The 12,913-nt window shown below is 48.7% G+C and overlaps 1 protein-coding gene across 3 annotated transcripts in view; it reads left to right on the top strand.

Moving 5' to 3' along the window:
• The window catches only part of LOC119967506 (protein LYRIC-like), a 191,755-nt gene that overhangs the window by 57,853 nt on the left and 120,989 nt on the right, over positions 1 to 12,913 (top strand). For all 3 annotated transcript variants that reach the window (XM_038800159.1, XM_038800158.1, XM_038800161.1), the window contains exons 2-3: positions 1,207 to 1,305; positions 6,868 to 6,952. In XM_038800159.1, the coding sequence (XP_038656087.1) occupies positions 1,207 to 1,305; positions 6,868 to 6,952 (184 nt within the window). The remainder of the gene's footprint in view (positions 1 to 1,206; positions 1,306 to 6,867; positions 6,953 to 12,913) is intronic.

Raw genomic sequence — 12,913 nt, 5'->3', positions numbered from 1 at the left:
AGATCAAGGAGAAATGGGAAGTGGAGTTGGGAGGGGAGATCAATTGGGAAGTATGGACTGAGGCACTGCGTAGGATAAACAGGACCTCCGATTGTGCAAGGATGAGCCTGATAGAGTTTAAGGTGGTGCACAGGGTGCATATGACTCGGGCGAGAATGAGTGGGTTCTTTCGGGGGGTAGCAGATGAGTGTAAGAGGTGTGAGCTGGGGCCAGCGAACATGTTTTGGGGTTGCGAAAAATTGGGAAGATTCTGGGTGGGAGTGTTTGCGGTCTTAGCCAGGATAGTGGAGGAGGAGGTGGACCCGGGCTCCTTGGTGGCGATATTTGGGGTTCCAGAGAAGCCAGAGCTCATGGAGAGGAGGAAGGCCGATGTCATGGCCTTCACCTCTCTGATTGCACAGCGGCGAATTTTGCTGGAGTGGCGGTCGGCATCGCCACTGGGGGTAGCGGCTTGGTTGGGTGGCCTGTACGACTTCCTGCGATTGGAGAAGTTAAAGTATGAGTTAAAGGGCTCTTCAGGGGTTTTTGAGGAAAGGTGGGAGATGATTGTGACTGTGTTTGAAGGGTTGTTCATTGCTGGGGAGGGAGGGGTGAAAAAGGGAAAAATCTGCACAGACTGTATAGTTGATTGTTGGGAAGTATGTCTCCTGTGGTGTTTATTCGCTGTAACCTGTTTTGATACATTTTTGTAATACAATACATTTTTTAAAAAGTGAAAGTCGGTACCAAAGGGGTGAAAAGAAGAAATGTGTGTCAGGGGATGCTAAATAAAAATATGAGGGAGAAGGGAGTAGGGGGTTATACTGACAGGATTAGCTGGGGAAGATTGGGAGGTGGCATGAGTGGAGCATAAACGTCGGCATTGGGCTGAGTGGCCTGTTTTCATGCAGCATATCCTATGCAGTTCTATAATACTTTGGACCGAATGGGAAATATCTGCTGTTGGGGACAAGAAGTGGGATATGAGTGGTACTTCTGATAGCGATTTCGAACAGAATAGTTGTCCATCATTAATTTGTTATTAATCTGCGTATTTACTGTTCTTTGAAGAAAAAGGTCTCTCCGCTAGGCACTGTATTGTATCCATACAATTTTAATGATACTCAAAGTGATGTAGAATTGCCTGCAGTATTCATAGCTTTCTTTTACTATGTACTTAATTTAATCTTCAGAAATTAATGAATCAACCTCTGCTTTTCTTTCAAGGTGCCAGTGAACGGACACCCTCCCTTATCAAATGACATACAGCTAATTCCTGGGGAAGAAACAAAAGGCTCACTAGCTACAGAGAAGAAAGCGCTTAAGGTACATTGAAGACAACCATCGTTCAATCCATCCTTTGGTTGAGCTGTTTCTGTCGGTAAATGTGAGGCATCATACCGATGTTAGAACAGGAGGTGCCAAGTTCCAAGATTATAATAATAATCTTTATTGTCACAAATAGGCTGACATTAAGACTGCAATGTAGTTACTGTGAAAAGCCCTTAGTCGCCATATTCTGGTGCCTGTTCGTTTACACAGAGGGAGAATTTAGAATGTCCAATCCACCTAACAATGATGAAAGGTTTTGGCAGTGTGAAGAAGAAAGAGTATTTGATTGTAAGTCAGTGACAAAAAGTCACAAATAATTAATCAGTAGAGATGTTAGGAGACCCTTTTTTATGCAGTGCGTACCCGTTGCATGGAATAGAATCATAGAATCACTACAGTGCAGAAGGAGGCTATTCGGCCCATTGAGTCTGCACCGATCCTCTGAAAGAGCACCCACCCCATGTCCATAACCCAATAACCCCTACCTAACCTTTTGGATACTAGGGGAAATTTAGCATGGCCAATCCACCTAACCCTCACATCTTCGGACTGTGGGAGGAAACCGGAGCACCCGGAGGAAACCCACACAGACACGGAGAGAATGTAAAAACTCCACACAGTCACCCGAGGCTGGAATTGAACGGGGGTCCCTGGCGTTGTTAGGTAAGAATGCCGTCCTTTCCTGTAGAGTGTAATCGAGGCAGAGAATTGCAGGATTGTCAAGTGAGGAGAGATCAAGTCCACTAAGCCTACATTTTCTGTAATTTTGAAGAATAACAGATGACCTCATTGAAACATAAAACAGGTTAGATGCTAGGAAGATGTTTCCCCATGCTGGGGAGTCTAGAACTAGGGGGCCATGGTCTCCCGGTTTGGCCAATAAGGACTGAGATGAGAATTTTCTTCAGTCATGGTATCTTTGGAATTCTCTACCTCCAGAGAGCTGTGGGCGCTCAATTATTGTGTTTATCCAAGACGTAGGTCAATTGATTTTAGGATGCTAATGGAATGCAGGAATAGGGGGGTAGAGCAGCTAGGTGGATTGAAGTAGAAGATCAGCCATGACCTTACTGAATGGTGGAGCAGACCTAAGAGGCCAAATGGCCAAGTGTTGCTCCTGTTTCTTAAGTATCTTCTAAGGGAAGACTGGATAAACATTTGAAGCAGAGAAATGTGCAGTGGGAGCAAGACCACGGGTTTATATTAGTTTTGCATTGCTCTACCAAACAGCCGATACAGCATGGATGAGTCTGTGACTTCTGTGGTTTTGTACATCTGAAGAGACTTGATTAAAATCCCAGGAGGCTCCAGTTCATCTTTTAGAAGCTTACTTCTGGCAGCATTAAAATACCCTCCAAGTAGAGCGACAGCTACTTGGGTGAACATACATTATGTGGGTTTGCAGGACGTGAGTAGAACAGCTGCATAACATTTTTGAAATTCACTAGATTGTCGGGAAAGCTCTGCAGATTTTTAGGGATGTTTGCATGTCACCCTCGATATCTGGGAATTGCGTGTTCCAGTCTCCCACTAAATACTGTTGCGGTACCATTGATGTCATCCAAGATCATGTAGCAGCTGGCCTGGTGTTAAAAGTAAGCAACACTAGCAAGTGTGCAGGGTGGATGCAAGAAGGATGCAAGACGGTGGGGGTTTCCAGAACCAGGGGTCACAGCCTGAGGATACGGCGTAGATCGTTTAGGATTTGGATTTGTTTATTGTCACGTGTACTGAAACAGATAATTTAGTACATGGGAGAAAAAAGAAAATACATAATATGGCAACACAAGGTACACAATGTAAATACATGGACACCGGCATCGGGTGAAGCATACAGGACTGTAGTATTAATCAGGTCAGTCCATAAGAGGGTTGTTTAGGAGTCTGGTAACAGCGGGGAAGGAGCTGTTTTTGAATCTGTTTGTGCGTGTTCTCAGATTTTTGCATCTCCTGCCCAATGGAAGAAGTTGGAAGAGTGAGTGAGCCGGGTGGGAGGGGTCTTTGATTATGCTGCTCGCTTTCCCAAGGCAGCGAGACGTGTAGATGGAGTCAATGGATGGGACGTGGTTTTGTGTGATGGACTGGGCAGTGTTCACGACTCTCTGAAGTTTCTTGCGGTCTTGGGCCGAGCAGTTGTGTATCAGGCTGTGATGCAGCCAGATAGGATGCTTTCTATGTTGCATCTGTAAAAGTTGGTCAGAGTCGTTGTGGAGAAGGAAACATTTCTTCACCCAGAGAGTGGTGAGTCTGTGGAGTTCGCTACCACAAAGTAGTTGAGGCCAAAATATTGCATGTTTTCAAGAAGCAGTTTGATATAACACTTGGAGTGAGGGGGATCAAAGAATATGGGGGGGGGGGGGGAGAGGGAGGGATCAGGCTATTGAGTTGGATGATCAGCCATGATCATAATGAATGGTGGAGCAGTCTCAAAGGGCCGAATAGCCTCCTTCTGCTCCTATTTTCTACGTTTTACCAAACTTCAGTGAGAATGCTTGTGGTTCAGTAAATTTCCATGAGACAGCAACACTTGCATATATGTCTGTCACAGATTTGCTTGAAGATCAATCGAGCGTGGTGCATGGCTACCAAAGAGATGTAGGGAGCAATTGGTCTGTTATGAGCCCTGCTGACTTGGAACAGTTTGATTTGTGCTAGAAATGTTCTTTGCAATTTCATTGCAAACCATTCATTCAGTTGAGACAACTCCTGCACAAGCTGTACAGAACTGTCAACAGTAGAACATTGTTTTTCTTATTATTACAGTTGTCTCTTTTAATTAAAATCATTTAACGAATCCAGTCCAGCAACAGATGACACGTTCTAATGACGTAAATGTATACGTTTGGAGATTAGGTTTCAATACCAGTCGAGGGTAGATGTGCAACTGGGACAATAGACTGATGTTTTTAATGCTCCATTAAAATTCTATGACATTTGCTTTACCAAGTGTACATAGAGGGTGATTATATTGTACAGTTTTCTGCTACAAACCTTTGTTGAAACAAATTTCTTAAAGTGTTGCTTTAATAAGAGGAATATTAATGAGTACAGGGAATAAGCAAGTAAGTAGGATTAGAATAAGCGGTTCGCGGAGAAAAAAGGACCAAATGGCCTGTTTCACGTGCCCAGACTTTCTGAGATTCTCTGAAAAAGATGTTCGAGAAATACACAGAGTAGACAAGGAGAGAAAGGACTAATTTTTGTATTTAAATGATACACCAAGCAGGGAGCAGGATGGGGCGGAGGGATGGATCAGTGACCTCTGAGCAGGTATCTGAGTCCTTGGTGTGTTTGAGAAGAATTTAGAAAATCTCCGAAAACCTTGCTGATTTTTGTGTTTCGGTAAGTCTCTGGTCAGTGCATTGTGATTTCTCTTTGGCCCTTTCTTCTGTCTTTTATTTTTTCTGTTGGGTTTCCTCTTGGAGAATTAAAAGATAGATCTGTGAACCCATACTTGTGCAGAATGGCAGGTTGAAAACCAGGCAATACATTTTCGATTGATTTTGAATCATTGGTGCTGACCAGCTCACTGTTGGCCCATTCAAAGCATTGAATAAATTAGTTAATTTGTACATTTTTTCTCATGGATTGTGGGCATCGCTGGCTAGGCCAGCATTTGTTAACTATGCCTAATTACCCTTGAACTGAGTGGCTTACTAGGTTAATTTAGAGGGCAGCTAAGAATCAACCACATTGTCGTAGATCTTGAGTCACATGGCCAGACCAGGTAAGGATGGCAGTTTTCCTCTCTAAAGGACATTCTTGAACCAGATGGGCATTCACATGATAGTTCACCATTACTGAGGCTAGCCTCAGTAAAATTCTAGATTTTATTAGTTGAATTAAAATCCCGCCAGCTGCCGTGGTGGGATTTGAGCCTGTTTCCCTAGAGCATTAGCCTGGGCCTCTAGGTTACAAGACCAGTGCCATTGTGCAACCATCTCTCTCAAATGTCGGTCAGTGAATTGAGCTATTTTACAGTATTTGCCTCAAGGTCAGGGGTAAGTTTCAAATCCTGACTGTCTGAGCCAGTGGCATCATGTCAAGCCCATTCTTCCGATGGACTGTGCATGATTTATTCCTTCAGACCATGAATCTGAAGAATTGTAGCCCCCTACAATCCAAGAAAGACTCTCGAATGTCTGTTCATTTTTACACATTTTTCGACCAGATAACTTGCTTGACGTGCCATTTCCATGAATTGCTCAGCTCAGCTATCACATAGTAAACAATGACCTCTATCCATTCTCATAATTCCTGAAGCAGCAGGTATTCTTGCAGCTGTTGTTTAAACGAGTTCTTCAATGTATTAACTGTCCAGCTGAGAACCTATTCTACTTTCTTGCAGAGCTTTCAATTGCCGTATTTATGTTCAATATTTTAATTATTTTAAATACTTATTATTAGATATGCAGCAGAGTCAAAAGTGGGAGTATGTTGAAGGGTGGAATGGCATGGTTTCAGACATTTCATTGTGAAAATTTACACAGTAGCTCCAGGAAGACAGCAGTGATAATTTACAGCATCTGCATTTTGATGGCTTGACAATGGGAAATTAGCATTAAGCTACTGTCTACTTTGTCATTTGGGGTCTGTACTTCAGCCAAATTCCAGATATAAAAGAGCCCAGAGACAACCTACTAGAAGTATGTCATAGTAATTTGCAGCCCATCTACCCTCATTAGTATCTGATCTTGATATGCAAATAACAGGCAGCAACAAGCACAAAGTTTAATTAAACAGCTTTTATAAAAATGTTTGCGTGCGTTTGTTTATGTTTGAAAAGCCTGGTTGGAATTTCGGCTGTGGTTCTGTTGTTGGGGCCGAAAGGTACTCCTGAGCCAGCAAGGGGGGAAGACATGATCCTCGGGGCAGGTGGAGGATTTTACCGGCTAGGCCAATTAAAAGGCGACTGCTGGTTATGGATGCAGTTACGGATGGTGGCCCTCTTCTCAGAGCTGCTGGTCCAATCAGAGGGTTGTCAACCCGGCAGCTTTAGCAGTGCTGCCATCAGAGGTGGCTGAGGCTGCAGGGAGAAACAGAGGGCAGCTCCATGCTCGGGCACCCTTTTAAAAATATATGCCAGCCAGGCAGGCAAGCGGAAGCTTAAAGCCATCTGTGTGGCCATCACCCACCCCCTCCTCAAAGCAATTGATCATGGAGTGACCATAACAGAAGCCCCTCTGCCCCCATTCTCCCCCCCCCCCCCGAGCCCACTGTAAGGCCACATCAATATGCCTGGCCGTCTCCCCATGTGATGGGGGCCTGTCCTGATGGTGGTAAAACACCAAGTGCAGGCAGGAAATGGCCATTAATTGGCCAGTTAACTGCATTAATCCGATGGGAGACCAGCAGCTGTTCTGCTGTCGTTCCCATCATTGACAATATTCTGTAGCAGCAGGAAAATGTCAGACTTCCCTCCCAATGTCTTTTTGCTGCCACTTTGCTAACCCTCCCGCCTCACAGCCGCTAAAATCTGGCCTCTGTGTTCTCCACGTCCTGTGGTAAAATAAAGCATTATAGACATCTGAGGCTCTGGTTCTTATTCTTTCATAGGCCAAGAAAAAAAAGCAACGATCAGATGAGAAATCAAAAGAACAAAGTGTTTCAGGAAGCAAAGAGAAAAATGATGAAGAAGCCGGTGAGTTTGAAAAGCACAAGTAAAAATGATTGTGAAATTGTAAATTTTCACTTAATAGTGGAACCCCTTCGGTGGCATGGATTAATTTCCTTTTCAACAACAAAATATTTTGCGCTAAATTGTGAGCAAAATACCGATAAGAAAGAGACCAAAAAACATTGTTTAGGTTTGAGGGACAGTATGTGATGATTTCCATCGTGCATGACGCCATCACCATAGAATCCCTACAGTGCAGATGGAGGCCATTCGGCCCATCAAGTCTGCACCAACCCTCTGAAAGAGCTTCCTACGTAGGCCCACTACCCCACTATGTTCCAGTAACCCCACCTCACCTGCACATCTTTGGACCAATGCAAGCTATGTTGCAAAGGTTGGTTGGATTCACCACCCTGCGAAGCCAGCAACTCAGATTGCGGTTGGGCGGAGAATTGGGCGATCCGCCAAAATCGATGTTCATGCTGGGCGCCGGACCGACCGCTTTGCTCTGGCCCCATGCTGGCAGTGTGATCAGGGTTCGTGCCCGCACACCAGCAGGAGGATGCTAATGGATGCAAATAGGTCCTAATGACCCATTTGAATCCACTTAGTGTGCCCGGCATCAGATTCTCCAGGTTCACGTGACCCTCCAGGTCGGGAGCCACGTGGGTGGGGATTGCTACAGGTATCACTAAACATGAACCTGAGGTGTTGCCCTCGTGGTGGGCAAAGCTCCTGAGGGGAGTTGCCCACAAATCCATCTGAGGGCCAACCGCAACCACCCCCCCACAACAATGCACAACCTGCCCATCCTTCCCCGACCAGAGACCCCCCCAGAGACCTCCTAAATAGGCCCCCCCCCCAGAAAAGAGGCCTCTGTCATTAAGCCAGACATGTTTCATTCCTGGAGTGGCCCTTTAAGAAAGGTTGTTGTCTTCCATCGGGCAGGAGATACAAAAGTCTGAGAACACGCACGAACAGACTCAAAAACTGCTTCTTCCCCGCTGTTACCAGACTCCTAAGCGACCCTCTTATGGACTGACCTCATTAACACTACACCCCTGTATGCTTCACCCGATACCGGTGCTTATGTAGTTACATTGTGTACCTTGTGTTGCTCTATTATGTATTTTCTTTTATTTCCTTTTCATGTACTTAATGATCTGTTGAGCTGCTCGCAGAAAAATATTTTTCACTGTACCTCTGTACACGTGACAATAAACAAAATCTAATCCAGTCCAGTTCAATTATCTCATGGCTTCAGTGATGTAATTCTGTGGGTGGAGCTATGCTGTGGCTCTGAGAGCTGGTTTTGGTTGTTTCACTTTCACTTTTGACTTCTGTGGTCTCAGGGAGAAAGAAGTGTTTTGTTCCTGTCTTTCTATTTTCATTTTAAATATCCGTTCCAGTAACAAAAACATTGATTATAGCTACCTGCTGTTTTGGTAACTTATAAGATCTTGTTTGCTTTCCGGAAGGGTTTAAACTTGCTGGTGAGATGGGGTCAGAATCTCAGGAAAAGCCAGTCGTATTCAAGTGAGAATGCAGAGTGCTGGGCCACGTGCTTGAAAAGGGGTTTTTGGTTTATGGGATTTTGTTTTTGAATTGGAACAGTTAAGGGGGAATTCATGAAGTGTTATACATAGTCTACTGTAGTTGTGTGGGATCTTTATGTTTGTAATTGATGCAAATTCTTGCTGTTTGCTTATAAATAAATGTTGACTATGTTCTTAGAATATAGCTTATTTTGATTAAAGTGTCTAGGACGACTGGGCAGCATGGTAGCACAGTGGGTAACACTGTCGCTTCATAGTTCCAGGGTCCCTGGATTGATTCCCGGATTGGGAACTGTCTGCGGAGTCTACACGTTCTCCCCGTGTCTGCGTGGTTTTCCTCTGGGTGCTCCGGTTTCCTCCCACAGTCCAACGATGTGCAGGTTAGGTGGATTGGCCATGTTAAATTGCCCTTAGTGCTCAAAGGGATTGGGTAGGGTTGCTGGGTTACAGGTGTTGGCTTAAGTGGGGTGCTCTTTCTAAGGGCTAGTGCAGACTCGATGGGGCGAATGGCATCCTTCTGCACTGTAAATTTTATGTCTATGACTGTTGAATAACACCTGAAGGTTCGGCTCTTGTGCTCACCAAGCCAAATTCAACATAAAAAAATTATAGGTCAGGTGGACTCCATAATACACTTTGGAGTTGGGACTTCCGGTTGCGATGATGCGGAGCTAAGCCGCATGTTCGGTAGCTCCCGCTATTTGCGGTCTTTTGGGCTCTTTTAAGGGCCCGTTGTGATGCTGGTTGGACTTTTCCCGGTGTGGGAACACGTCCACTGCGCTCTTCTGCCGGTGGATGGACTGGACCAGGAGCGGAGTGGTTAAAAAATCGGCTTTGGAGCAGAGAAAGGTGCGAGGCAGGAGAAACAAGATGGCGGCGGGCGGGGAGCCGACAGCGTGGCAGCAGTGGGCGCAGGAGCAGCAGGAGCTGCTTCAGCGCTGCTTCAGAGAGCTGAAGGCTGAGCTTTTGGAACCGCTTAAGGCCTCGCTTGACAAGCTCATGGCGACTCAGACGGCCCAGGGTGTCGAGATCCGGAGCTACGGCAAAAGGCCTCGACAAAATCCTAGGCCTGGCAGTGAAGGTGGAGTCGCATGAGGCGCTCCAGAAGAAATGGCAAGCGAGGCTGGAGGAGATAGGGAATCGCTCCCGTCGGAAGAACTTGCGGATCCTGGGCCTCCCGGAGGGGCTGGAAGGTTCGGACTTGGGGGCCTATGTGGCGGTGATGTTGAACCCGTTCATGGGCGCGGGGTCATTCCAGGGGCCCTTGGAACTGGAGGGTGCCCATCGAGTGCTGATGAGGAAGCCCAAGCCGAATGAGCCGCCCAGGGCGGTGCTGGTCCGTTTTCACCGCTTCGTTGACCGTGAGTACGTGCTGAGACGGGCGAAGAAGGAGAGGAGCAGCAAGTGGGAGAATGCAGAGATTCGGATTTATCAGGACTGGAAAACGGAGGTGGGAAAGAGAAGGGCTGGTTTTAATCGGACGAAGACAGTGCTTCACAAGAAGGGGGTGAAGTTTGGCTTGTTACAGCCGGCACGCCTCTGGGTCACTTACAAAGACCGGCAGCTCGACTTCGATTCCCCGGAGGATGCCTGGGCCTTCGTCCAGGCAGAGAGGTTGGACTCGAACTGAGAACTGGGGGAGGCTGGTGACTGATGTACATAGTCCGGAGGCTTTGTTATCCGTGGTATCCTTTTGTTTTTCTGGTTGTGGTTGTTAATGTCTTTTTGCCTTTTCGCGTTTTTGGGGCTCTTATTTATTAATTTTGGTGCTTTCTTGTTTTTTCACTGGTGGAGGGCTGGGGAGCTGTTCGCGGGCCTGCTGGGTCACGCGCCCTTCTTTTTCCCGCGTGTCGGGTCGGGGGGGCGGGGTCTGAGATGGAAGCGCGGGCTTTCTTCCCGCGCTGGAGGAGCAGTGGGCGGGACCGGCACTGGGTGAGGGGAGTGGTGGCTGTGTTGCACTGGGGAGTGTCATTGGGGTGGCGGGAGCAGCCGGGGTCAGCAGGAGTCGGCAGACTTACAGAAGTACGATGGAAGGGATTACGCAGCTAGGCGGGGCCCTAGCTGGGGGGGGGGGGGGATACCGGGTTGCTGCTGGAGGGGCTGAAGGGAAACTGCTGGCGATGGGGGGAGATGGGAGGAGGGTCTGCCATCGTGGGGAGCGGGCCTGGGGGGTTTTGTGGGCACGTGGTGAGCCGAGGGAGGGTCATGGCTGACTGGCGCATAATGCGGGGTAGGAAACCCCCGATTCGGCTGGTCACATGGAACGTGAGGGGGCTTAATGGGCCGGTGAAGCGGTCTCGGGTCTTGGCGCACTTGAAGGGGCTGGGTGCGGACGTAGCCATGCTCCAGGAGATGCACCTTAAGGTGGCGGACCAGGTGAGGCTGAGAAGAGGCTGTGTTGGGCAGGTGTTCCACTCGGGGCTAGATGCGAAGAATCGAGGGGTGGCGATTTTAGTTGGTAAGAGCTTGCCGTTTGTGGCATTGAGTGTGGTGGCAGATAGCTGTGGCAGATACGTAATGGTGAGTGGTAGGCTTCAAGGGGAGCGTGTGGTTCTGGTTAATGTGTACGCCCCCAACTGGGACGATGAGGGCTTCATGCGGCGAATGTTGAGCCGGATTCCGGACCTGGAGTCGGTGGGGGCTTGATTTTGGGAGGGGATTTTAATATGGTGCTGGACCCAGCTCTGGATCGTTCGAGGTCTAAGATGGGCAAGAGGCCTGCGGCGGCCACAGTGCTGAGGGGGTTTATGGATCAGATGGGAGGTGTAGATCCTTGGAGGTTTTTGAGGCCGGGAGGTAGGGAGTTCTCCTTTTTCTCCCATGTCCACAAGGCTTATTCCCGGATTGGTTTTTTTGTACTCAGCAGGGCGCTTATCCCGAAAGTGGTGGGGGCGGAGTATTCAGCGATAGTCATATCGGACCACGCTCCGCATTCGGTGGACCTGGAGCTGGGGGAGGGGAAGGATCAACGCCTGCTGTGGAGGCTAGATGTGGGACTTCTATCAGAGGAGGAAGTATGTGGGCAGATCCATAGGTGCATAGAGGGGTATTTGGAAGCTAATGATAATGGGGAGGTGCAAGTTGGGGTGGTCTGGGAAGCGCTGAAGGCGGTGGTTAGAGGGGAGCTGATATCTATTCGGGTGCACAGGGAAAGGGGGGAGAGGGCTGAGAGGGAGAGGTTGGTGGAAGAAATGGTAAGGGTGGACAGGAGGTATGCGGAGGTCCCGGACGAGGGGCTTTTGAGGAAGTGTCGTAGTCTCCAAGCGGAGTTCGATATACTGACCACCCGGAAGGCGGAGGCGCAGTGGAGGAGGGCACAGGGAGCGGTATACGAGTACGGGGAGAAGGCAAGTCGGATGCTGGCCCACCAGCTCCGGAAGCGGGAGGCAGCGAGAGAGATAGGGGGAGTTAGGATGTAGGAAGGAACCTGGTGCGGGGTGCTAGGGACATTAATGGAGTGTTCAGGTCCTTCTACGAAGAGCTGTACCGGTCGGTACCCCCTAGGGAGGGGGGAGGGATGGACCGCTTTCTGGACAAGCTGGAGTTCCCAAGAGTGGAGGAGGAGCCGGTTGAGGGGCTGGGGGCCCCAATCGAGTTGGAGGAGCTGATTGAGGTGCTGGGGAGCATACAGACAGGGAAAGCACCAGGACCTGATGGGTTTCCAGTGGAGTTTTATAAGAAGTTCTCAGACCTGCTGGGCCCGCTGTTAGTGAGGACCCTGAATGAGGCGAGGGAGCGGGGGCTTTGCCCCCGACGATGTCTAGGCCAATAATTTCACTGATTCTGAAGTGGGATAAGGACCCCCTCCAGTGTGGGTCTTACAGGCCGATCTCGCTCCTCAACGTGGACGGAAAGTTGTTGGCTAAGATACTGTCCAGGAGGGTGGAAGATGTGGTCCCGCTGGTTATCCATGAGGACCAGACGGGGTTTGTGAAGGGGTGGCAGCTAAATGTCAATGTGCGGCGGCTACTTAATGTTATGATGATGTTGGCGGCGGATGGGGTGGCGGAAATAGTAGCATCGATGGATGGGGAGAAGGCCTTCGATAGGGAGGAGTGGAGCTACCTGTGGGAGGTGCTGAGGAGATTTGGGTTTGGTGAGGGATTCATTAGGTGGGTGAGGCTGCTGTATAGTGCTCCGGTAGCGAGCGTGGTGACAAACGGGAGGAGGTCGGAGGATTTTCGGTTGTTCCAGGGGACGCGGCATGGGTGCCCCTTCTCTCCCCTGCACTTCGCGTTAGCGATTGAGCCCCTGCCATGGCGCTGAGGGATTCGAAGACCTGGAGGGGGATTGTGCGTGGGGGGGGGGGGGGGGGGGGGGGGGTTGGGGGGGCACCGGCTGTCGTTGTACGCGGATGATTTACTGCTGTATATTGCGGGGGGGGGGGGGTTTGAGGATGGGGATATTTGTGGAGCTTCCTCCCCCAATG

Source organism: Scyliorhinus canicula, chromosome 6, assembly GCF_902713615.1.
Source record: "Scyliorhinus canicula chromosome 6, sScyCan1.1, whole genome shotgun sequence".
Classification (NCBI taxonomy): domain Eukaryota; kingdom Metazoa; phylum Chordata; class Chondrichthyes; order Carcharhiniformes; family Scyliorhinidae; genus Scyliorhinus; species Scyliorhinus canicula.
Note: the sequence above shows the minus strand (reverse complement) of the source record. Positions and strands in the feature narration are given on the sequence as shown.